The sequence below is a fragment of the Corvus moneduloides genome, chromosome 5 (assembly GCF_009650955.1).
Source record: "Corvus moneduloides isolate bCorMon1 chromosome 5, bCorMon1.pri, whole genome shotgun sequence".
In the NCBI taxonomy this organism is placed as follows: Eukaryota; Metazoa; Chordata; class Aves; order Passeriformes; family Corvidae; genus Corvus; species Corvus moneduloides.
Genome location: NC_045480.1, coordinates 39,260,918 through 39,286,281, shown reverse-complemented (window position 1 = coordinate 39,286,281; position 25,364 = coordinate 39,260,918). Strand labels below are relative to the sequence as shown.

The window sequence follows — 25,364 nt, the reverse complement described above, 5'->3', positions numbered from 1 at the left end:
AGAGGAGATAGGAAAAAAAGATTTAATGGTGTCAGTCTAAAAATATTCTAATTCTGCTCAATCTACTGTTCTCTACATTCTGCCACCCCTCGCAAAACCTCTTAGACATCTTCCCTTTCTGATTGTAAAGCCAAGATAGCCTGTGCAGTTTCTGTTACTGTTTCCATCTATTTGTGTATTACAAAGCTATTTATACTACACTATAATAAGCACAGATGGCTAGAGTCAATCCCAATAAGATTTAATGGAAAGACAAGAAAAGACTGGGTATCCATAGCCTCTAAATAACCTACAGCATATAAAATAAAGATTATTCTTCAGAGAAAGGAGATAAAGATAAGATGAAACAATGTTATCAGCTTTACTTTAGATTATGAGGGCAATCTAAGGAAAAGCACATTACCATTTACTTAACTTCTAAACGTTAGCTATATAAAGAGCTTCCAAGTTAATGCCTTCCAAGAGACATGTAAGAGTCCAATGTTAACAACAGTTTGAGATAGTAGACTCATCGTTTTCAGACAAAAAAATATTTGTCACTAGAAACAGGCAGCAAAAACAGGCCATAGGAAAAGTAATGTGAAAGAAAAAAGGAATCTGTACTTGAGAATGACTTAAAAGCACACATAAAAATTAGAACCTCTGTCAATAATATAGAAGAAAGGAAAAATTAAGATTTACAGTACTCTTTCCCATTATAATTTGTCACGTTCCACTTACAAGTTATGAACAATTCAATAGCCTCTTAAATTTCCTTAATTAGTTAAAATTAATACAAATTCCTAACACTTTCCCATATTTTACAGTTTAAAAAAGAGCAGTCAAGTCCTTATTAGTTTCATTTCAAAGGCAGTTATTACAGGTGAAGGTACAAAACACTTATTCTTTCTGTCAGACCTCCTAGGCTTCAAAATTTTTCCTCTTTCACCATATTAATAAAACTCAGATCATACAAAGTAAGTCATGAAAAAAAAGTGTCTGATACTAATTTAGAAGTGCCAGTTAGTTTCGGCTAACAGGCTGGCACGTGGAAAAGATTCAACACCCTATTTGCAAAAGTAACTTCATGTTAACTACAAGTTCTGTTTAATTTAGGCTTAAGGTAACATAAAGAAGAAGCTAATCTTTCATGTTTTGCAATTCCATTTTCTCCTGATGTCATGATCATGACATACGTATGTCATAAAAGAGCTGCCATACCCAATAATAAGCATAAAAAGTACCGGAGAAATAAGACCCCCAAATCTTTTTTCACAACTGTTAACAATGAGTTAACATGAGTTATAAAAAAGACAGTGAGTGCCACACTATTCAATCCTAAATACTGATTTCCTCTAAAGTGCATTTAGCATCTTCCAAAAACTAGGAGGGCTTCCTGTCCAATGCAAAAAACTTGTTGAACAGAAGTCCTCCTCCTCTTCATGTAAAGTTACTGGTACTCCACTCTGGAAGCATGAAAACCTTCCAAGTATTTACACGGTACTCCCACAACGAAGTGCAAAGAACTTGTGATAAATCCTTTTTAAAAGAGCCTTTGGCTTGCTCAGTTGTATAAAGCTGTAATTGTGATCCACAGTTGGAAAGGGATGTTCTGCTCACAACAGTAACACAGAGTATCATGGAGCTTAGTTGAGGGGCGGTGTTTGTTTCTGAGAAGCCTTAAACCTCCAAAACAGACAAGGGAATAATGAAGGCTGGCTATTAGTGAATTGGTATGGAGACCTAGTATTTGATTTATCTCCTTTCCAAACACAGAGGTTTAGCTTTCACTGATGTTGAAAACACATACTCTTTAAATACTTCCAAAAGACTCCTCTGGGAAGACCACATGAGCTGCCCAAACTTGCCACATCTTGTAGAAGGCAGTATTTTTGATCATCAGTGTGAGAACAGCCCACAGCAAAGCAGAGTAAAAAGGAGTTATTACCAGTGCAAACTTCCTCTGCATAGCTGATTGGTTTTAAGGTCTGTTCAATTTTCTTCTACCTCCTTTACCTTAGATAACTATATTAACATGGTGGGATGATAGTTAACACTGTAGTAGGATGTAGCTGGTTACTGCATCATAATAATAGGATCCTATTATTTCATGGCAATACTATGACAGTTGAGCTGTGGAGTTAATTTATCGACTTAAATTTGAAAATAATCACCTAAATTATGACCTCTGAAAAGGAAAAGTATAAATCACTAATACGCAAGTTAGAACCTACAAATCTCTCTTCCAGCACCAAGTAAAATGTACCATACCAAATACCTTTTTAATGAACACAAATGCACAGGACACTGTTTACAAACATCAAATACTAAAATGAGTTACTCTGTAGAACGTTGTTTCATTGAATTTTAAAGAAATTAAAATTTCTAAAAAGAAAGTCTGAAAGATTTTTTAGATAGTGATACAATAGACAACTATGCAATTTTGTCCAACGGACTGTAAAGACGATATAAAAAGACAAAGTGATTTTAAATTACAAAGCTATTGTGTCTTGCTCTAGGATTAGAAATACCACCATCATTTGGAAAGCAATCAGAAAGAGAAAAATAATTCCTTTACTCCTATATTCTGTTTTTCGCCATAGATTTACAGCATTATGAGTAATGAACGTTTGCCAGATAAGATTTAGGATGTTCAAAGCAGGAGAGTATAAATGTAATGCCATTTCTCCATCACATTTTTCAAAAAGAAGAATCTTTATTTCAGAAAAACTGCAGTATATATATGTGTTTATCAAATGTCTAGTGCAATCATCATAGATAAAACCACTACCACAAAGCATTATCAATATAACAAAATATGAATGAAGATGATACCCCTTACAGCATCTACTGAAAAGCCTCAATTCCCAAGCTTGAAATAAACAGATTCCCATGGGCTAGGACCACCCAGCATCCTGACACCACTGGCTGCTGAAGCAGCCTAACAAGGCAGCTTGGAAAACCTTAATAAACACATCAACCCTGAGACTTATTTTAGTGACAGACATGAACAGTTGCAGCTACTCAGCAACTGGACTGCAGCAGCACTAAGACTGGGTTAAAAACTCCTCCTCCCCAGCTACTTCAGGCTGGTAAATGTACCCTTGTATAGAACCCAAAACGTTTGACTTGCACACACAACTCAAGGGAGTTGATTTTTGACATATCCCATCTCCCCCCATCTTTAAGACACAAAGTCTCCTATTTAAAAATAAGACCATTCTCAATTTTTGCACAAGAAAAAGATGTGGGAATGTAGGTAGCCTCTAATACACATCTAGTTCCCACTGTTGCACTTTAAGGCACAGTTCCTGCCTAGACCTATTTCATTATTTTCAACAGATTTGTCAGAATGATCAAGACCATTCAAAAGAATTGAAGAGTTGGTTACAGTTCTGCCTATAAAAAGTACTGAAAAGATCTTAGCTAATAATCCTACATTCATAACACTTACTGACAAAACTGACATTTTAGAGGATGTTAAGAAAGCTAGGTTTGTGTGTTGGCTTGGTTTTTGGTTTTTTATGAATAAAGTATCATATCCTGTTTATCAGGTTCTGTAAGGGTTGCCTTTCTGAATGACTGTGTTCTTTCTCACTGTGATCCAAAACTCTTAAGAAACTGAGCCAATGAGCCAGAATTCAGGGTCATTATCTTTCACATTAATCAGTCCTGTCAGTTAAGTCTTAAGTTAAGCTTTTAAATACTTCTTTTCACACCAGAATTCCATCTCACCCTTACATCTGTAGGGTACTTAAAGCCTGCAAAAAATATCCTACTCTGACCAGAGAATTAAATTACAAACACAGGCCTTGCATACCTTGATTTTAACTCTGCAAGACAGTTACCCCACATGTTTCAAATGCTGTTGTCCTGCTCCTTAACAGGAGGCCACATCTGAATCGCTAATGACATTGCTAACCTCAATTTCAAAACCAACAAATTATAGTCACACAAATAAATTTACAAATTATATCAAAACGTAGGATGTTAAAACTTCTCCACCATGCTATATTTAACTATGATAACTGATAAGTGATCATACAAAATATTTTTTCTCATGCATTCTTGTACAGGTAGATTAACAAAATTTTGGGTGTTTTTACAGTTATATGTTATGAATTACTGAAAACTATCCATGCTTTAAAGGGAGAGCCTTGTGAAGTATTAGGACCATCCATAAATATTCCAGACTGGGTACCAATCAATAGGACAAAAGCATTCTGCATAAGAAATAATAGCATACCCTTCACTGAAGCACCAGCCTTATAAAACTTAACACAGTGTAAAAATAAGCCAGCATACTTGCAAATTGCCTCAGAAGAATCAGTATGCAGTACTTCCTCAAAGCAGTCACTCTCAAAACCCTTGGGGACACCTACTTGTCACAGAATAAATTATCTGGCTAATATCCAATATTACAGTACATGTCAGCGGGCACCCAGGAGACAGGCATTAGAGAGCACTTGGCTTCCTCAGCCTTGCAGGTTAGTCCTTACATAAACGACTTTGCCCAATTACAAAACATAACTGATATACTTATTTCGGAGTTTTCTAGCAGCAGCCTTCAATCCTAGAACATTTCTATAGCATCAGATTTTGGCTATTTTTCTTTTTTTCCAAAATCACAGGTCCCAAAGCACGTCACACTGAACAGGTATTTTTCACATGAACCTAAGGGGTTTTTTTAAAATATTCAAGGAAAAAAAAATATATCTGACTACTGATTGGAAGTGCTGTCAAACACCAGAGTTATGCTGTTTAATAAAAACTTTTGGGAAAATAAGTTCTCACACAACTTTAGTAGTTCTTTCCTAGTTGCTTAAGATAAATAGCCAAGTTTGCATCCCACATACAACACAGACATAAAGGCAGAAAATACATGCATCACAAGTCACTCCAGGTCTCAGAAAAATAAGAGACTTTTTAGAGACATTTACTTCAGTTTGCTACAGCAAACCACAGTCACCAGCAAGCTGCAGAACAAGAAGAAACCTGTTGCCTCTGAAGTTGCAAACCTAATCAATGCTTTACACTAAATCAAAGAAATCCAGTAGGCTAAATAGTAAAGAAACAGAAAATTATTTTGCACGGCTGGAATTCGGATTTCTAAAAGTGACACCAAGGGACGCAGGATACTGGATGATTAAAGAAAATCTTTTCCACTGACAGAAATGTGAACGGCTTTTGAACTGGTTGTGTTTCACTAAACTTGGCAGCAAACACAGCCCAAACTAGGCGCACAGGCGAAGCCCGCTGAGGACAGAGCCACCTTACAGCGGCAGGTTTCGTAACTGATGAGATTCGGGTCAGGCTGGGGCTGCTGCTCCTGGGCTCCGAGCACGGCGCTCCGGACACCGCGTACCCGCCGCGCTGAAGCCCCGCACCCCTGACACGGCAACCCCCGGCTATGAGCGCTGCCCGTTCTCCCCCGCCCGCCCTGCCGGCACTTCTGACAGGGCACAGCGAGACACGGTGCTCCCGCCCGGCGCGGCTGCCAGGTGCCCGGGGAGGCAGGGGGCTCTGCCCCGGGCGGCACTGGCGGAGCGGCGGCGGGGCGACCCCCGGCCCGGCCCGGCGCCCCCACCGCATCCCTTCCCGCAGCGGGGCGGGAAACCGGAGGAGGGAGGACAAACGCGGCTCCCCCCCCCTCCACCGCCTGGAGACCCGCAGGGCGGGAAGCGGCTCCCGCGGCCCGGCCCGCTGGGCCCCGAAGGTGCGGGCCGAGCGCCCCGCACGGCCCGGGGCACGCCGGGCGGTCTTGGCCGCTCCGCGGCGGCAGCGCACCGGGAACTGCCCGGCGGGACTCCCATCCTCCTCGCCGAGGCGCCGCAGGCAATTAATGTAAGAATTAAAATTCGGGGAGAAGGGGGGAAGTTGAGGCTGCACCCCAGTCCCCGCTCCTCAAGGGATGCCCTCCACGAACGGAACCAGCGGGAGCGGGTCGGGCGCGGCTGCCGGCTGGCAGGGTCGAAGGGCTGAACTTACGTCTCGGAATTTGTTCCACTGCCCGACCTCCTTGTCGTACTGGGAGATAGTCGTGAGCCATTGTTTATCGTCCAGAAAATTGCCGCTGTCCGGTCTGCCCCCGGCCGCCGCCGCCGCCGGGCTGCACCAGGCAGCTGCACACACGCACACCAAGGCTGCCGCTGCCGTGAGCATCTGAGCGAGAGGAGACACGGGCAGGGAGGTTACCCACAGCGGAGCCGAACCCCGGCCGGGGGCTGCCGGCGGGGCACGGGACAGCCGCCCGCGGCGGGCCCCCTCGCCCACCTGAAAGCGGCGAGGGGGAAGGGGAAGGGGAGGCTGCCCAGCCCGTCACCTTGCTGCGAGCCCCGCACCCGCGCTCCTCGCCGCGGCCGGAAAGGCGGCCCCGCGCCCGCTCCCTCTCCGCACGCGCCGCCGTCTGCGGCCGCCCGTCCGTCCGCCCCGCTCCCGCGCCGCGCGCGCCGCCCGCCCCTCGCCCCGCCCCGCCCCCGCCCCGCACCGGGAGAGGCGCGCGCCCGCCGCTCCCGCCCGGAGCCGGGCACCCCGCGCCGCCGGGAGCCGCGCGAGGCCGGGAGCACGGGCACATCCCCGGGCATGGGCGCACCCGCGCCGCGCCCCGCCCGGCCCCGCAGCAGCCGCGCTGTGCCGCCGCCTCCTCCAGGTGGGGGGGGTGCCGCTGGAACTTCGCTACAGCTGCGCTGGCGCCTCGCACCCCGCGTTAAATGGGCGAAAACCCCTAGGCGGTCACGATCCTTCAAAACTCACAGTCATGTCATGATAGAACTTCCCGCGCCTTCGGGGCAAGGAGAGACACAAGCTCGCGAATCGCCTGAATGCTGATGGAGGCACGTTGTGATGCTGTCTCCTGTGTTATCCCCTTTTCTAAGGATCGTGCACTCTTCCCTCTCTTTCTGGCTTTTGTCTTTTAAACAGCAATGGTATGTTAACTCAAAGCCTTCAATGACATTTGGTTGCTTTCCCGAATTAGTTAAATTTAATTCAGAACTGAGCAAGGTGCATAAATAGTTCAATTACCTTTCCAGCACAGCTGCCTCTATATTTAATTTTAAGTTCCATCTGCCATTCTGTTGACCTAATTAATCTAATTTTTAATGTTAGCTTTATTCCCTAGACTTGAGGAACACTCTGCTTTTTAGATTTGTATTAGCTGCGTGTTGCAAGGTTTCGGCAGAGGGAGTAGGGCAGAGACTGCGGGGTGGCCTCTGTGGGAAGAGGTGTGCGGCTCTCCCGTTTTGGGAACAGCTGGCTCCTGCCAGCCCCGCAGTGGAGACATTGCGGCCACAGCTAAGCCCTTCGGCAAAGCCAGCGGTGCCTCTGTGAAAGCATAGCCAAGAGAGAGCGGAAAATGCGGTGCGGAGAGAAGAAGTGGGAACAGAAACGGTGAGAAACAACAGGGAACACCAAGGTCAGAGAGAGATGAGATGATGCTGTTCGTGGCAGAGAACTGCAGACCCTGGGAGACCCATGCCAGAGCAAAGGGATATACCCAAAGAAACTGTGGCAAGCCCAGACCAGAGCACATTTTCCTGAAGAACTGCAGCCCATGGAAAAGCCATGCCAGAGCAGAGGAAAAGTGTGAGAAGGAAGGAGCAGCGAAGAGAAACTGTTACATACTGACAGTACGTGCCCTCAATTCTCTCTGTGCGCGCCGGGAAGAGAGGAGTCTGGAATGAAGCTGAGCCTGGGAAAAGAAGGGAGAAAAGCTGTTGTTTTAACGTGTGTCTTCTTCTTCACCACTACTTATACCAGCTTTTACACTTTTATTTTAATTGGCAATGAAGCTTCTCCCAGTCAAGTTTGTCTTGTCTGCAACAGTAATCGGTAAACAGTATTCCTGTTTTTATGTCAACCCATGAGCTCTCTCACTCCAGTTCTTCCTCTACTTGTCCTGCTGGGGAGAGGGGCTGTGAGCAGCTGGGTGAACATTTGGCTATTAGCCAAGAGTAACTCACCACGAGGTTGCCAAGTAAGTTAAGAACACAACACTCCCAGTGTGGTTGCTGAAAGTATTTTCTGTGCTCTGGGCTTTGTGGTTTTCAGACTTGGAACTAGGGTCAAGTCCATCAAGAGATTCACTGATGGCAGAAAAATGCCACTTCATGCAAAAAGAGAAGTGATTATGAGATTGCCACTGAGTTTAGCAAGTTTTGATTTTGGTCATAAACTGTAACTACAGACAGATAGTAAAATATTAATTAAATCCAATAACCTACATCATACACTACATAATACATGCCATTTTGTTCTCAAACTTGTATCACTAAAATCAATGAAAATCCTGTCACCCATATGACAGATAGAGAGGATGATTGCCAGATTAGGATTTATGTGCCTGACTCTAAAAATGCTACCTATCCAGAATGACATTATATTCTGTAATAAATGAATCATAAAATTCAAAGCAAAGGGATAGAGGGACTGCACAGAGGCTAAATAAGAATCAATAAAACAGTCATGTTATTCTCAGGGTGGGTTATAGAGTCAGCCCTTTATAGAATCATTCTCTGACAATCCAGTTTGTATTTGTCAATCTTAATGTTAATTTCCTACAAATTGCTTTGCCCTTTGGCAAAGAAGAAATTTCTCTATAAAGCTAATGATTTTTATTTTTTTTAAAGAATTACTTATTTTAACTTTTTTAACAGCGTTCCAATTCCTGAATTTGTGTTTTCACTTACCCAGCAATCAAGGTAATCTGTTTTGGTTTTTGGTTTGCTTCATCTGTGTTTGACAATTTCATCCAGATAATATTAGTTAGTACTTTTAAGTTGTTGCTCATTTTTCCATATTTGGAGAAGAGGAATAAAAGTGGCTAGGATTTGCATTCAGCAAAAATTCTTAGAAAAGGCAAATCTCTTCTGGTTTGAGTTTTACAAAAGTTTCACTGCAATTTCTCTAAAAAGTGATCTTCAACACCTATGACTGCAGTTTCTACTGACAACACATACTAATGATCAATTATATGTAATTTTGTCTGAACCAGGCTATTTGAAGCCTTTAATAATTCTAAATGTATTCCTTATAATTTTAAGCACTCTGATCTCCACATAATTGGTTTAAGAGCCTCATTCTGATCAAGGGCTTTACACAAGTTGGTAATTCCATTTATTTGAGCATACAATGATACTTGATTGAAATGGCATTTTGAAGATACAAAACTAAGAAGTTTTCTTTTTTTTCCTCAATAATTTCACTTCTCTTCAAAGATTAAACTTACATATCTTGAGAAATATTCTTTATTTTAAATGTACATACATTTCTTACAGAAAATGTAACTATTTTTACCTAGTGATGTGTTTAACAATAGCATCTTTAAGATGTGACAGGGAATCTGTTACTGCAGCAGTTGTAAGAGAATAATACTAATGGTAACACAGACATAATTTTAAACTGAGAGTTTAGAAACTGCCTCATGGCTCTTCATCATTGTCCAGTCAAGAAGCATTGTTGTTATTAACAAATATTCATCTCTATTTCAAAATATGATCTATTTTGCAAATTTTTAGTAACATAAATATTTTAATATTAAGACTTACTAATTTAGAATCATAACTGTTCAGGTACCTTTACCTCTGACTAGCTGATGGAGCCTACACGGAGGTAGTGATGAAGATGATATAGCTGGTAATATACTTGTAAGTTACACTACTGGTGTGAGCAATATGGTTGTTGCACAAGGAAAAGGATAGAATGAGAAAAAAAGAGGGAGTATACATTTAAATATGTACTTTGTGTATACATCTCAACGTTATACGAAAGAGTGTTGGAATTTTGTAATCTATGCACCAAGATATATAGGAAGAAAAGCTTGTATGCATAGGTTACTGACGGAACAGAAGGGACATGCTGAGAAATCATTAGGAAACGCAAGGAAATTTATGCCCTGAACACTGTGTCCCAAAAGTGCTTTACTCACTTCCTGCAAATGAAGAATGTGTTCACTTAAGGCAATAAAGTATGGAGATAAAATAGTTTTAAGAAATTAACTGCAAGGGCTGTGTTACTATATTTGAATAAACTTATGTTGAAGGGAATCCCAAAGGAACATCTAGGTATCCCACTGCCCACAAGCAAAGCCAGATATATGTTGTCACTGCTGGCAGATGTCGATCCAAATCTACTTCTGGAATCACCATTGGTAGAGTCTGTCAGTGATAGAAACTCCACACTGATCTGTGTCAGTGAGTTTTACTGTCTAACTTTAGAAGGGGTTTCCAAAACCTGAAACAAGTTCATCTTGCTGCAATTTAAATTTATAGCTTCTGGTGAATCCTATTCTCCAAAAGCATGAAGAACAAATTACTCTTTTCCTCTGATCAACAGTCTTTCCCATATTGGAAATTATTGTAACCCTACTCTGTATTTCATCCCTGTGATATGTTTACTACCATATTTTAACCCTGTTCTTTTAATCACATACCACGGTTTTGAGATCTCTGATCACTTTATTATCCCACTGAATCTTTCAAATTGGACTAAGACGTTTTTTATTGTCAATGTCTAGAACACTAGAAAACCATTGAACAGAGCAGATTTACTTAATAAATGTAAATTATTTTGGCTTGATAGGATTTGCCTTTTCTTTGGTATCTTCCAGACATTTAGACATAGTGTGCTAAATTACCTGTCCCTGTGTTTTCCAGAAATTGAGAGTAGAATGACAAGAGTTTCATTTTCTGACCCTTTTCAATGCACTGGTTTGAAGGTCCCTCTTTTAAAGCAACCCTTTAATTTGCTTTGGTTTTTTACAGTCAGTCATCTGGTACCTGCTTGTTCTCTACAGTTTCTCAAAAGCAATGGCTAACAGTTTTGAGACCCTTTCAAACAATTCTGCAAATATTCAGGGGCAGAGTTCATGAGATGATTACAACAATCACATTTTTACAAAAATTACAAAATGGATTCATTACAGACAAAGTCTTACCTAAGCCCTTTTTTTCCTTCTCATTGCTGTGATGGCGGAGCTAACCAACTGCATGCCATTAATGACTGGTACATAGGTTTTAAATTATTGTTTCTTCCATTTCTCTCCTTACTACATTCTTTCTCCACAATGGGACACTTCCTTTCCTTTTATCTTCTTTATACTAATACTTATTATGTTTGCAATGATTTCTTACTAACCTTGATGTCTTTTGCTAGTTGCATCTCAATTTCTCCTTGACTTTTGCTACTTGTGTCTTGAACTGCTTTGAAGTATTCATCTCTTGCTCTTCTTTGACTTTCATCTTCTACTTCAGGCCATTGCAGACTTCAAGATTTAATGTATTTGTCTTCTATGGCTTTCCCTATTCTTCTGATATTACTGCAATTTAATCTTTAATATTTTTCCTGTAGGGTAAATGCTCCAAGGTGCTGATATTTCTCATTCTTCGTGAATTTGATCAGATTGCTAAATACCTGGAGATGTCTGCTAACACAAGTACTCTCAAAAAGACACAAATAACAAAGATCCAGAGAGCATGTTCGCTCAAATGGTCAGCATTAAGGACACATGGGTTTTTATGGACAGCTTACATGTTTCAGAATAAGGCATTGTTACGTGCACCTGTCCAAGATCAGAGGCAGACCACCATCTCAAGCAAAGAGCTCTAAGCAAAGCCCTCCCAAGCTTACAACTGAAACAGAAAACATCTTAATGGTGTGACATCTCTGCCTGACACCGCATCTAATCTTTCTGACATTCTATATAGCCCCAACAACCACAGCAGATGCAACAGGAATTCACAAAGATATATCCTGGAACACAGACTTTCACGAATAGGAGAATTTCTTCTTCATCCAAAGTTGTTCAACACAGAAGGATCTGGCTTTTTATTTAATGCAAACTGCAGAACTTCCCCAGCCAACCTCAGCGACTCAGGTTTGACAAAGCCTATTCAAGAAAAATACCTTGTCTAGAGATAAAAATCTTAATTTTTCACTTTGACTACTGAATTTTTAAGTTGTCATTGTCAAAGTTAAGTTTATGTCTCTAGAAAAGCATGCAATTAATTTTTGTACTTGCTGATGTTCAAAAATTCAAAACTCTTTTCTTGTCCAGTGAACAATTTAAACTGTACGTTAAAATTTACAACACAATAATAAGCAGCGTCTTGAGGCTAAGGACAATCTTCTATCTTTACATATCAATTCTTTTAGATGCAGTTTATTCATTATAAATTGGGAACTCTTCTCATCTGACTGTTCTCAGTAGATCCATGAAAAATCTGAAGCTTTTCCTGTCCTGGAGTTTTATCTGGCACACATCACAGCTTCCAGAAAAAGGCAAATGTCTCCCTGTGTCCTAGTCCCAGACACACCCTTTCAAAGCAAACACTGTATGCAGTAGATTTTCTGTGAGCAAAACAGTCATAACATCATAAGATTGATGGAGCTTTTAAACCAATGCCTATTAAGACCTTCCTGTGTTATTGACGATCTCCTTGAGAAAATGTTTTCCTAGTTTAAGCATCTCTAGCTATTTTATATGTTCCTTATACAGAAGTACTCAGAGTCAAGAGCTGTGGCTAAATTTTCAGATTTGGCTTCATTTAAGCACCAAAAAATGTTGGGCATCTAGCTGAAGTTTGTGTGTTGGATGGTGACGTGTTTTAACCATTTCACAGCATAAAATCTCAATAGAAGTAATTCAGAAGTTGGGTAGGACATAGGTACCCTTTGTCAGCTTTGACTTCTCTAAATTTCTTTCTCGCTTTTCTTGCCATTTTGTGTGATTAAGTATCCTAGAAGTTTAAGGAGTAGGTCAGCAGTTTTCTAATCCATACCTGCTGTAGTTTATATGTTTTCCAAAGTATGTGACTGAAGAAGGTCTTCCACATGTTTTTTGTTCTCAGGCAAAAATGAGAAATAAGGATAGGCAAAGAGGGTGTGTTACTTCTCCTATTTTTACCCACTGAAATTTTCCTGTTTGCTCAAATATGTTGTCCAGAAACACAGATGTACAATTTGAGTTATGCTCAACAAAAGGTACTGTGGGTGATAGTATGATGTCAAAGGTATATTTGGTTTGGGCGACCTTATTTCACTATGGATTTTCATGCCTGAAGTAAGTTATAAGAAAAATTTTGCAAATTCACTTGTATAACTTACCTGGGCAAGTAATTCTAGTGCAGACAAAACTAGAAGATGAAGTATATAATGAAACTTTTAGCTCTTCATTCTTTTATATAAGAATGAAAATAACATGAAAAAATGCGTATTATATAGCAGAAGAGTTTGGGGTTTTTAAATTTTCTCTCTGAAACACACTCTCCTGTTTTTCTTTACTATGTAGATCACCAGCATCTTTTAAGAAATGTCTCTGTAACACAGTTTGAAAAAACATTAATTATTCTAATCATTGCGGTTGATTAAACAGGTAGAGGACCCTTTTTGATTCTTCATTTACCACTTTTCCTCCTTCCTGAGAGTTCTGCACAGCTGGAGATTTTCAGCCCCATTGTAGCCTCCTCATCTTAGTAAAGTTCTTTTGGCATGCTAATTAATCTCCTTCCTAATATTTATTTTCCCTGACCACAAGCCATTGTCTGCTTTTACATCTTATTTTGAAGAGACAGAGTTCTTGAAATTCTTGAATGTCTCTCTTAACAATAGCTCTACCCTATACATAATGTAGCAAGCAAGAAAATTATTTAATGAAAAATTTCTAACCTTGAGACTTTTTTTTCATGGGGTTTTTTTAACATTATACATGACCTTGCTTTTCTTTGAGGTTTTTTGTGCAAAACTGGGGTTATTTTTTTTCTGTTTTGCCAAAACACTAATCCAAATGGCAAGGTTTACTCAAATACTTAAACCAATTTTTAATCCAATTTATCCAATATAGAAATGTTCTGCTTTATATTAGTTCTTATTTCAGGCTTTTTTGAATCTTATTTACTGAAAAACAAATGGTTTCCTGTAAAATGTTTTATGCATGATATCCAAAGCATTGGATACGATAGAATATACCTTGTTATTATATACTGGACATATATTGGATATATATTGGTTATTACATATCAAACATCCCATCAAGCTTTATCTTCTTAATAGAGCACGTATTATTAAGCACTTCTAATATATTCATTGACATTTAGACTGTTACAGAGGATTTTAATAAAATCTAAATAATTCTAATAATGTCTAAAAATGTTCATAATAAGGTGTCATTTATGAAGAAAGCTATCCTTTATCAAAATGTTTTACATGAGAAGTAAAAGAAACAAGGCTCATGTTTTTAGACACCAAAGATGGGTAGCTACAAATTCAGCCTAATGTCACACCTCTGAAAGATGTAAGTCTTTACAACTTAAAAGGGAAGCACAAAAGCAAAAGTTAAACTGATCAAAACAGAACCATCTTGCCCCTTTCTTCTGTCAGTAACTGAGCAAAGGCCTTCCCCTACAAGTGTCCTGTATTTTATAGTGAAGACAGGTTTACAAGCAGTACTTTATTGACTAACTGTAGGCTGATAAATTAACCTATGGAACTAGCTAGAGACTGTCATATAATTTAGAGTTTCGTTGAACCCACCATGCCTCCTTCACCTAAAACACCTCTTTACTATAGAATCATAGAATCATTTAGGATAGAAAAGACACTTAAGATCATCAAGTCCAACCATTAACCCAGCACTGCCAAGCCTATCCCAAACCATGGCCGTAAGTGCCACATCTACAGGTATTTTAAATACCTCCAGGGATGGTGACTCAACCACTTCCCTGGGCAGCCTGTCCCAGTGCTTGAAAACCATTTCCATCAAGAAATTTTTCCTAATATTCAGTCTAAACCTCCTCTGGTGCAGCTCGAAGCTGTTTCTTCTTGTCACCTGGCAGAAGCAAGCAACTCCCACCTGGCTAAGCTTCCTTTCAGGCAGCTGTAGAGAGCAATAAAGTCTCCCCTGAGCCTCCTCTTCTCCAGACTGAACAACCCCAGCTCCCTCAGCTGCTCCTCATAAGATTTGTGCTCCCGACCCTTCACCAGCTCCATTGCCCTTCTCTGGACCTGCTCCAGCACCTCAATGTCCTTCCTGTGTGAGTGGCCCAGAACTGAACAGAGGATTTGAGGTGTGGCATCACCGAGTACAGGGGCATAATCACTGCTGTGGTCCTGCTGATACAATCTGTTGCCATTTTTTCTGATGCCAGCCAGGATGCCACTGGCCTTCTTGGCCACCTGGGACACACTGCTGGTTGACCAGCACCCCCAGTCTTTTTCCAACAGGCATCTTTCCAGCTGCTCTTCCCCAAGCCTGCAGTGCTGCCACGGGGTTGTGGCTGAGGTGCAGAACCCAGTACTTGGCCTTGTTGAGCCTCAGACAACTGGCCTCAGGTCATTGCTCTAGCCTGTCCAGATCCCTCTGTAGAGCCTTGCAACCCTCCAGCAGATCAGCTCCCACTCAACTTCATGTTAACCTGGAGGACTGCACATATTCAAAAGAATGTTGCGACAAAAGTCAAGCTTTGCTTAGTTAACACGTTAGATTTTGGAGCAAAGTGTAAGCATTAAAGGAATCTGTATTACAACAGAAGAGGACCCTTAGTCAGTTTTACAGTTCAATCACAAACCCTATCTATTCTTTGGCTCCTTTTCTAGACCTGTGTAAAATGTCTTAGAATTTCATGGGTTAACTGGCTTATTTTTCTTCTGCAAAACCACATTTACAGTAGAAGCCAAGTCCATTCCTAATCAAATACATAATTTGACAGGAGTACACATTTGTGCCCATTACGTTAATTTGTTTTGGGCCTGTAGGCACTATTACACATGCTGTATATCTTACCTTGTTACCAATTCATTCAGAAGTGAGAGGAGGCTATGCAATTAAGTACAATTTCTTTACAAATAACCTGCATATAAAGTCTAGATCTCTGAAATGACATTTCTTTTTTTCTTATGAATGTGCTGTAATCATTAAACTTTCTGTATAATTTAAAAGTAAGTTAAATTGATCATAAATCTTGCAAAAAAATAAGATAGGAGTTTTAGGATATAACTCAGAAGACCCTCTGCACATTCCTACCCAATTTTTAAATATGAAAATATCAAATTTATTGCAGGAAAAAAACTTTTCAATTACACATTTCTTCACAGAAATTTCATTTATTAAAACCACCAACACCTTTCTCATCTTTCTGTCACTTCCTGTCTTTCAAAATCACTTCTTTCCAGTTCATTTCCTTTTCTGTGGTTTTCAGAATACAAATACGTAGTTTCCTTCTACCTTTTCCTTTTCATCTTTTTTCATCTCTCTCTTCTTCTCTCACTTTCTTCAGTTAACTGCTTTGGCTGTATTTTATCTTAATAATCACATATATGGTCTATTCCAGAAATGGAAAATTGATGTGGAACAACAACAACACTGCTGTAGAGTTGGCCCTCCAGATTACCAGAATTGATGAAGCTGTTGGGAGTAGATTGGTACTAATTTATAGATTATTGCAGTTTCCAGCCTAATCTCTCTATATTGAACTGGACATTTTGAACTGGCAGCAGTGTTTCAGAATTGGCAGCTTGTCTTAATCAGGACATCTAGGAACTAAGTATTTTTCCATATGATCATTCTTGTAATTATTTTAATTTTTTCATCATCTTTAATACATTAAAAATCAGGGGAAAAAAGTTCTAAAACAAAAAATAAAAACCCCACAACCAAACAAAATAAACTCCAAGCCACCAGGAAATAACCCAAGGAACACTGGAAAGGAACTCCAGTTCCATGGCACTCCAATTAGCAAATAATCCAGCTAAACAGTTAAAATGTGTTACTGCAAAATAATTTCTTCCTGTAGGATGCTAACTCTGCTTATACAGTAGGCATTTTCACATAGCAAAATTTACCAGTTTATCCAACCAAATGGAAAGATTTCATTTTGTCAAAATTCAGCTGACCTATTAAAAAGTAGTTTCCATCATAATTAATTGGCTGCAATTGGTAGTTTCTGTATTTCAAAGACTAAGTTTCTCAGAGTCCTAGGCTGTGTAGGCCAGATATGTCTAAACCCCAAAGCACACCATAATGAGTTGTAGACAATGTAGTTTTGTCAGAGAGCCTGGTCAAAGACCGGGAAATTTCGAACCATCTGGCTTCTTAGGCAGCCCATAGGAGAGAGTAGGAACGTTAAGTGTTCAGACAATAAAGAAGTAATTTAGAGATACCAGTACGTGCAATTTGACATTCAATTAAAATTAATGTTTCAATTCAAGGCAATTAAAACACTGAAATTAAAAAAAAAAGCAAAAAAACTTTTTAAAGTTAGGATTCTACAAATAGTTTTAGGACATTGACTTTTCATCTCAATCAAAGAATAACCTGCTTCTAATAACAGGGTCTCTCTCAGATTCAGAGTTACAGAACAGGAACAGTTTTAGCCACATGATAGAAGACTTTCTTTTAATCAATGTGGAGGAATGACACTCTTCATCACTCTGTAACTTTTTGTGTTGGTGACCACATATCAGAGTCATAATACCAGGGTTACTCAGACCTTTGTTTTTGAGAAAGATTCACAATAAACAATTACATTTTTGCTGGAAAAGGGAGGGAATCATGCACCAAGAGAAGTTTAAAAACCAGCAATGAGTGAATGACATAGAGCTTTCTGATTTTTGACATGTACCTGTAATTATCTTGGTAGTATGAAAATTAGCTCCAAGATAGACCATAATTCTCAGACCAAAACAGAAGCTATGTGATGGGTAATATTTTGAGATATGGTACAGACATTTTCAGACAGTGTCATAAAACTTGTACAAGGAAATCATCTTGATACCTCCTCTCAGAGATTGTTCTGAAAATGGGGCATAGAATTAGAACAACAGAAGCAAATTATATCTTTCACATTAAATGAATAGGCTGCATTGATCAATATATACAAAATCACATTATGAATGCCAGAAGTCTGTACTAATCACTAAAGACTTGAAGTTGTATTTGAATCTGATTATTCCTGATCCTAGGCCATGTACACAGATAATATAAAGACAGAGAGTTATAAAGCAAGCAATGAATGCTTTTCTCTTAATAATAAACTTGGTATTTAAAATATAATTTTCCTTTCCATAACTCATTCAAAGTGTTTTTGCCAATCTGAAAAAGTGTGTGTACATATTGATTAAAATTCCCATTGTTCTAATCCCTTATCAGATTTTTGGAGTGAGGTTTTTAAGAGGTTACAGTAAACAAAATTGACAGGTAAATGGTGAAATCTTTGGGGTTTTGATTTATAACAGATTCATGTTTTATGGTGACACTACTCCCTTTTAATTTACTTTTTATTTATATTTATATTTTTATATTTTTATTTATATTTATTTATACTTTTATTCTTTTACTTTTTGAATAGCAGGTATTTCCCTTTTTTTTTTTCATTTCTCCATTTCTTTGATCCTATTTGGATATACTCACTAGCCAACTGCTTTATGCAGCTGGAAATGAGGTTGTTTTGTCCTTTATACAATGGACTCGCAGGGAATGAAACACGTTTGGGTTAAAGCTCTGAAGAACAGTAGTGGTTAACAATGTATATACTCTGGACATTTGGAAAGCTTTTGTCTTTTTTTCCTTTAAGTCAAAGTGTATTAAATTATAAATTTCTTCAAAAGTAAATGGATAATAAATAGGGAAGTATTAACTAATGTTAGGTTAATGGTTACAAACTGACAATGAAGATTAAGAACATAACGGTCTTGTGAGAGTATCTGTGAGCTCTAAGCAGGAATAAGATATTTAATAATAATCTTCATTAACTGAAATCAAGGAGAATACATTAAACATTCCAGTTCCTTAAGACACAGTCATTTCTAAATTAATTTTTAAATTGAATTTAAAATAGTCAAATATGCAAGAATTCAAGGAATGTGGCTCAAAGTTAGCTACCAAAATATTCGTACCTTTCAGAAGTTACTTCTAGAGACCTCTTTGAGCAGAGCCGCGCTCATGCCGACATCTCACCAGGACAGCTCCGGGAAGCGCAGTTGGCGCCTTTTCCCGAAGTACCTGGGAGAGGAGCGCCCCCCGGTGGCGGCGGGGAACCGCAGCGGTTTCGTTGCACCCGGGTCCAGGTGGGAATGAAAGCTGAGTAATTACGATCCTGCTACTTGCTCGCCGTCCTAGCAATCTTTCCATTCCTCGTTTTAAAAACAGTACTATTTCATTTTCTTCCTAATTATTTATTTAGAGAAACTGGATATTATTTGTGTTTCTGGATGTGTTTCTGTTTGTCCCTTACACTGTTGCTAGTTATACCTACAAAAATTCTTGATCCTGGAAGCCTTGCTTGCAGCTACTAGAACTCGTGCCTTTACAATTATCCTAAGGTATTCTGGCAACCCAGTGTGATTGCAGACGTGTTTCAGGACTGCTGTTCTTTAAAAAGCTAATGCAAGAGTATCAGTAAGAGCCATGAGGAAGATTCTTGTAGTGACCAGCATTTTAATGTGCGTAGAAGCCTGTTGTGTAGATCTGTCTTTAGAATCAGTTGTGTTTCCTCTCAGCATGTCATTTTCCTGCGACAGCACTGCAGCAAGCAGGCAAGTAGTGCTATCCCCCTGCAGTAACACGATGCCAGACCCAAGTCCCAAAGTCTTCCCTGCAAATCTGCCTTAGAAGACAATAGAAGCTGGAATTAAACCACTGTGACAACACCTTATCTTCTTAAGGTGCTTGAAAAGCATCTGCAATTGTTCCATGGATACCAAGAAAATATAACATTTTTTCAAAGTGTAAGCCTGTCACAAATTAATAGATCTATGTATGTGTGTGTAGTAAACCAGATTATATAGCAAGAGGAAGGCTGCCTCTTGTTTATGAGGAAAATATGTGGGTCACATAATCAAATGCTATATTAATATTGTTGGCAATTTCATGGCAAATGACTGAAAAATTTTTATTACTCTTTCCTACAGATAATATTTTGTGATAAAGATTTAAGAAAAGCAAATTCATTGTTAATAATAAATCCACTTTCAGGAATACAAAAGGAAAATTTATGTACAGGTCATAATTCTGACATAGCAAAGGAGGCAAGATCAAAAGAAATGCTTCCTGGAGAAAGTAGCCCAGCCCAGAGATGTAATGAGAAGTGCAACAGGATAGTTTGTCACTTTCAGGCAGCAAAGACAAATTCTGCAAAGACACCCACAAAACCTCCACATCTGTGGAAATGTTTACGCTTGAGGTGCCTAGGAAATATATTTCAAAGCAGCCACACCATCCACCCAAAGTGAGACAACAGTCAGATCACTATCTCTGCCACTTAGAAAACAGTGCTGAGTTCAAATATGATATAAGGTTGAGCAAAAAGCTCACAGTCAAAATTTTAAAATATGACATTTAAGTAAGTCTACTTTTCATAAGCTTTGACTGTTATTGTTAATGTCTCTGGGTATTGTTAGTGTGTTGTTGCTTGTGTCTAATGATACACTACATCAGAACACAAATTTAAAATGGGCTTTTGCAAATCATTTACTATGTGTGCTTGAGCCAAGTACAGCAAACAATTACAATGATTACCCATTTTTGACTCTGCTAGAGCTGAACCACAATATATGATGGATGCCTGTCACTCTAAGGCATTCTTTAAAGTCACCCTGAGGCAGGCACACTAAATGAAAGGCTTGTGTAACTTCTGTCTAGCTATTGCAGCTTGCTTTCGGCTTTATATTTATTCTTTCCACTTAACATTTTAATCTTTTTTCTTTATAACAATGTCATATTCCACATTTGTGGATTAGCAGATAAGGTCCATAAAAACAGTATTACTATCAGCCAGATCTCCCAGTGATTCTCTTGCACTCACAAAAATACTTTATACACACGAACAGCATTAGGGGTTGACAGGTTGAATGTATCCATCAACACATTTCTAGTATCTTGGGATGTGCTAGCTCTTGTTTTCTGCAGTTTAGAAACACCTTTCTGTAGGACTCAGTCTCTCCATCTGCACAACTACCACCCGTGTTGAAACCACTTGGGCACAGACACATATCAGTGTGCCTGTTCCCCTTCAAAGCTCTGCTATTTTATAGTGTTTCCATCCTTAAGAGTCTCACATGAGGCAAGCTCCATACTTGAAAGGTTTGCACATACACAAATATATTATTACTACTTCCTAATACTGCCAAGATGTTTTTAAAAAATTTAGAAGCCCCAGTTCACAGGGTGCAGAACTAGGGGTCAAGTGTCTGATATAACCCGAAACAGTTGCATACTTTCATCAACTTCAAGTTTCTCATTTCCAAGCTAATACATAGTGGTTTAGTAACTGAAATGCTGTAGAAACCATGCACCTTGTTTCTGAAATGGAAATGAGAACACTTTGAGCTGCACAGGATCTACCTTTGAGAGAAGAGTGAGGCGAAAGGGCAGTCATAGGGGACCATGGGAGGAAAGGCCTAGGTGATATGTCGTAAGATTGTAACGTGAAAAGGAACTATGACTCCTTGGATTAGAGCACCCTGAATTCTTCAGGTGAAGTGTTTCTACCTGACAGTGAACTAGTGAAGGTATGGGAAGCACAGAAATCTGCTGACAGAATTTCTCTTGAGGAGGAAAGATTTAACTAGAAGAGAAATCAAATATAATATCTAGATAGCACATGCTGTTGTTGCCTGTTTACTGGTAGAATTTCCCAGTATAGGTATGACTATAACTGTAGGAGACTTTTTAGAACCTTGGGGACCTTTCCAGATTCCTGTTTGTCTTTCCCTGGCTGAAGGGCATAGGTTTTGACAGAGATAATAGCAAGTGTATATGTACCATGTTCTCTTGTACTGCACACACGTTTTTTTGGTTTTTTTTTAAAAACTATGGACTTCTATCACAAAAGCAGCTAGTATAACAAATTTTGCTTAAATGTAAAATGACAGTCGAAAGCACTTTCTTTCCTTTCTCCTTGTATTAGCACTTTAGTCTGTCCTCCAGGCTGCCAGAAGAGTATGCAACTTTTGAAAGTGTATCTTAATGGCAGAAAGGATCTACCTGTCCATCAGTTTCCTTACATTAAAGTCATACCTCTTCCAACTATTCAGTGACTTTATTATCAGGGCACACTTTTCCCAAGTGCCATTGGACACTAACATGGTGTCAAAAGAGGCAACGTGCCTTCCTCCCTCACTCCATTCTTTGGCTCAAGAATAGCATGCTTCAGAGTCTCTAAGATTTTAATAGGACATCTAAAGAGTTTGAATAGTCCTCAGAGAACAGATGTTCCTTCAAAGCAATCACAAAATGCAAAACACTACAAGTGTGCAATTTATTTTTGCTGCATAAAATATTCTAAATTTTGTCTTTGGAGATGAATATAGCATTTTCAGAAATTCCATTAAATTGTTTATAGAAGAGACTCCGATTCTACAAATGCAATACTATTTTAAGGTACACATTTTTACCCCTGTATGTTTTTCTTTCTGGCCAGTAAAAAAAATCCAAACAAGCCAAACGCAAGAGTTCAAATTGGCATTGCTAAATCTAGCTTCTGCATATTCTGGATGCAGTATTAAGCACTTAAATAACAAGCTCCATCCTCCCAGAACACAATACAGGAAACAGTGCATAGCAGACTCAGCTTACCTTGTAGACAGCCACTTGTAATGCAATCAGGTTGAGTGGACCTGGGTTTTTCCACTGAGGTACAGCAAAATGTTGGCCTCTTGTTGAACTTCTGTCCACAGCTATTGGTCTCAAACAACTTCTGGAGAGTGGAAAAAGTACATCAGCACTACTAAGCTGCTTTTTGCCTCCCAGATAAGCTGTGCTATACATACTTCCCTCTCTTCCCCTAATCCCTTCAGTGTCTCACCTAATGCAGTCTTCCTTGATTGAGCTTTGTGAACACGCCTTGCAAATGAACACTAACAAAATCTGAAAGGCATTATCGTTTGTGAACAATAAGACCTTCTCTTAGACAGTTACATTGAAGTAAAGTCAGTGAATTAAGGACTTTTGAAGAAATATTAAACCTTATTTGTGCCATGGTACAAGATCATCAAAACTTTCCATTAATCAAGACTTATGGTTTAACTGATGGTTCCAAATCTGACCTAACAGAACTGAAAAACAGTAAATCTCCAGAAGTACTCATCCACCACAGGACTGTTTAGCCTTCTTTCCACTAGCTCCCCAGTAAGGTCATTTTCAGCACCCAAAGACTTGGCCTCCAGGTGTTTCTTGCTCTTGACTGTCAACTGTGATGTGCCATATCAAGATTTTAAAAAAGGGAAAATAGATACCTTGCAATCTTAGAGGAAGTTACACTGTTTCATTTTTAAAGATTACTTGTAATTTCATCTCTTGTCATTCTCTCTATGTCTTCCTTTCCACTGGTTTGATGACTTTTTCTTTCCTCTGAAAAACTCTCATTTTAAGATGAAGGAGTTCTAATTCCACCATCCAATTAAAGAGGAGTGGTCTCTCCTTCCACAGATAGTCTCATGCACATCATTGCTTGAGATAACAAAATCATCTGTAAGGCAAGGTCTTTGCAAGTCTTCTTCTTTAAGAGACTGTGTGACAGAGATGGAAGAGGGGAAGCCTGAAAGCTGTCAGTGGAAATAAGACATTGATTCTTTTATCTACTGTAATTGGAAAAATTAACTCTTAGCCAGTAAGAGAGAGTTAAACAGCATTACACTCCACAATGACTATAATTTTAATTTAATGACAGTGTTCAATTTTTCCTTACACCATTTGGAAATGGCTTAAACCTAGCACAAACATCGTTAACCAGTTCTATTTCCTAACTCAGACACATTTCCTCCTTCAATGTCAGCGTTTCATATTTCAAAACTTACTGTAACATCTATATTAACAATATAAACTTATCCCATAGTCAGAGTCCCAAACAGTTTTAGATGTTTCAAATTTTTAACTCACTCTGAAGTCAATAATGTACATACCAAACATGCATATCATTGAAAAGCTCAGGTTTTCCAGATAATATTACTGAAATCCATGCTGCATGCTTTTCCCTGTTAAAATAGACTTTAAAAAAATACAATAATTTTCAGCATAAAATCAGTGGGATCTCACAATATAAAAATTATTCTTTCTCTTATTTTTCATAATACCATAACACTTCTTAATATTTTTAAATTTAGTATTTGCATATCTGTTTCACAGAGAAGTTTATCACATCAGATAGAACTAAAAAAAGAAGTATAATTTACAGTTGAGAACTATGTAAACGTTTTCTTAGTCACAATTTGGTAAACACAACATCTGGTAACAGCCAGAAAATGTAATTATATGGTCTTGCCATTCCTCCAGCCTGTTGTATGCTAAAGAAGACTTCACATACACTGCTAGGTCAGTTACATTCTTTGGGGTTTTCTTGTTGTTCCATGTCTAGTGGGTTGTTTATGTGAGTAGTTACTTTTAGAAGAATAGCAACTGGAAAACTGGAGTTCATCTCAGTGGTAACAACCACATTTTTGCTGGAAGTTTCTTTGAAGATTTTCCATGTACATGTAATTAAGATGGAGGTAGAAAGCATAAAGTATTGTTTTATTATAATGTAAAGTGATATTAAAGGGCTGTGGAACATATAATGGTATTTTGAAAGACAACTGGTAGGCGAGAGTAGAAGTAATTTAAATCTAAGTCCTAGTACTAAGGCTATCTAATTTCTGATTAAGATAATTATTACTAAAGGAGGTTTTCATGGCAATAGTCTGATTATTTCTTCTAAAAAGACTACACTATTTAATACTGGAAAAATCAATCAAATATTTCTCCAGTTTGTGGACATAATGGTAGAAAATCGATACAGAAACTACCAGAACAGTGTATTTTATGTGCTCTTTTATTTGTTTCTTTAGAACCTAGATTTCAAAATTTAAAATCCCTTATAAAATACTTCTGAAGACTATGTTAATCTCCAAATGTGTATTAACCCTGGTACAAGGCTCCTATTTCTAGCAGAATGTTCTATTTTTTTCTTCTTTAATACCGTATTTTCAAATGAACCCCAGTCTTCCACTTCCTTGTCTTTCCTTTTATTTGAAGTTTTACACAGGCAGGAGCTGTTATTGGGCAACACAATGTCCCTTTCTGGACAGAGTGACTGACCAAGTGAAACTAAGCCATCAATTTCATTTCTATATCCACTATTTGTACATCTTCTCTCCTATTTAAGTTAAGACTTTTCATTGTGACTTTAGTGGGCATAATTTGTAAACTGATTCACTGACAGTTTAAGGATGTTCTTCCAAGGCACATGATTCGTTCAGCTGATTCTTTAAATCCCATTCAATACTTTTATTTTGTATTCTGCTATTTAAGTCTCACAGTTTTTCATTAATATTACAACGGATTAGTTGTCAATAACCTCCTGCACTTTATATACTTTGTAGATCCTATAATTTTTAGAAGTACACTTGTGAAAAGCAAAATT

The 25,364-nt window shown here is 38.7% G+C and overlaps 1 protein-coding gene across 5 annotated transcripts in view; it reads right to left on the bottom strand.

The window, feature by feature from the left end:
- Positions 1-22,643, bottom strand: part of SPOCK3 (SPARC (osteonectin), cwcv and kazal like domains proteoglycan 3) — a 189,292-nt gene extending 166,649 nt beyond the window's left edge. For 3 of the 5 annotated variants that reach the window (XM_032109499.1, XM_032109500.1, XM_032109498.1), the window contains exons 1-2: positions 6,302-6,409; positions 5,968-6,141 (exon numbers count right to left, since the gene is read on the bottom strand). In XM_032109499.1, the coding sequence (XP_031965390.1) occupies positions 5,968-6,141 (174 nt within the window). In that variant the 5' untranslated portion in view covers positions 6,302-6,409. Of the gene's footprint in view, positions 1-5,967; positions 6,142-6,301; positions 6,411-22,543 lie in introns of those variants that run through there. The other 2 variants (XM_032109501.1, XM_032109502.1) reach the window with 2 other exon arrangements.
- Positions 22,644-25,364: the final 2,721 nt, after the last annotated feature.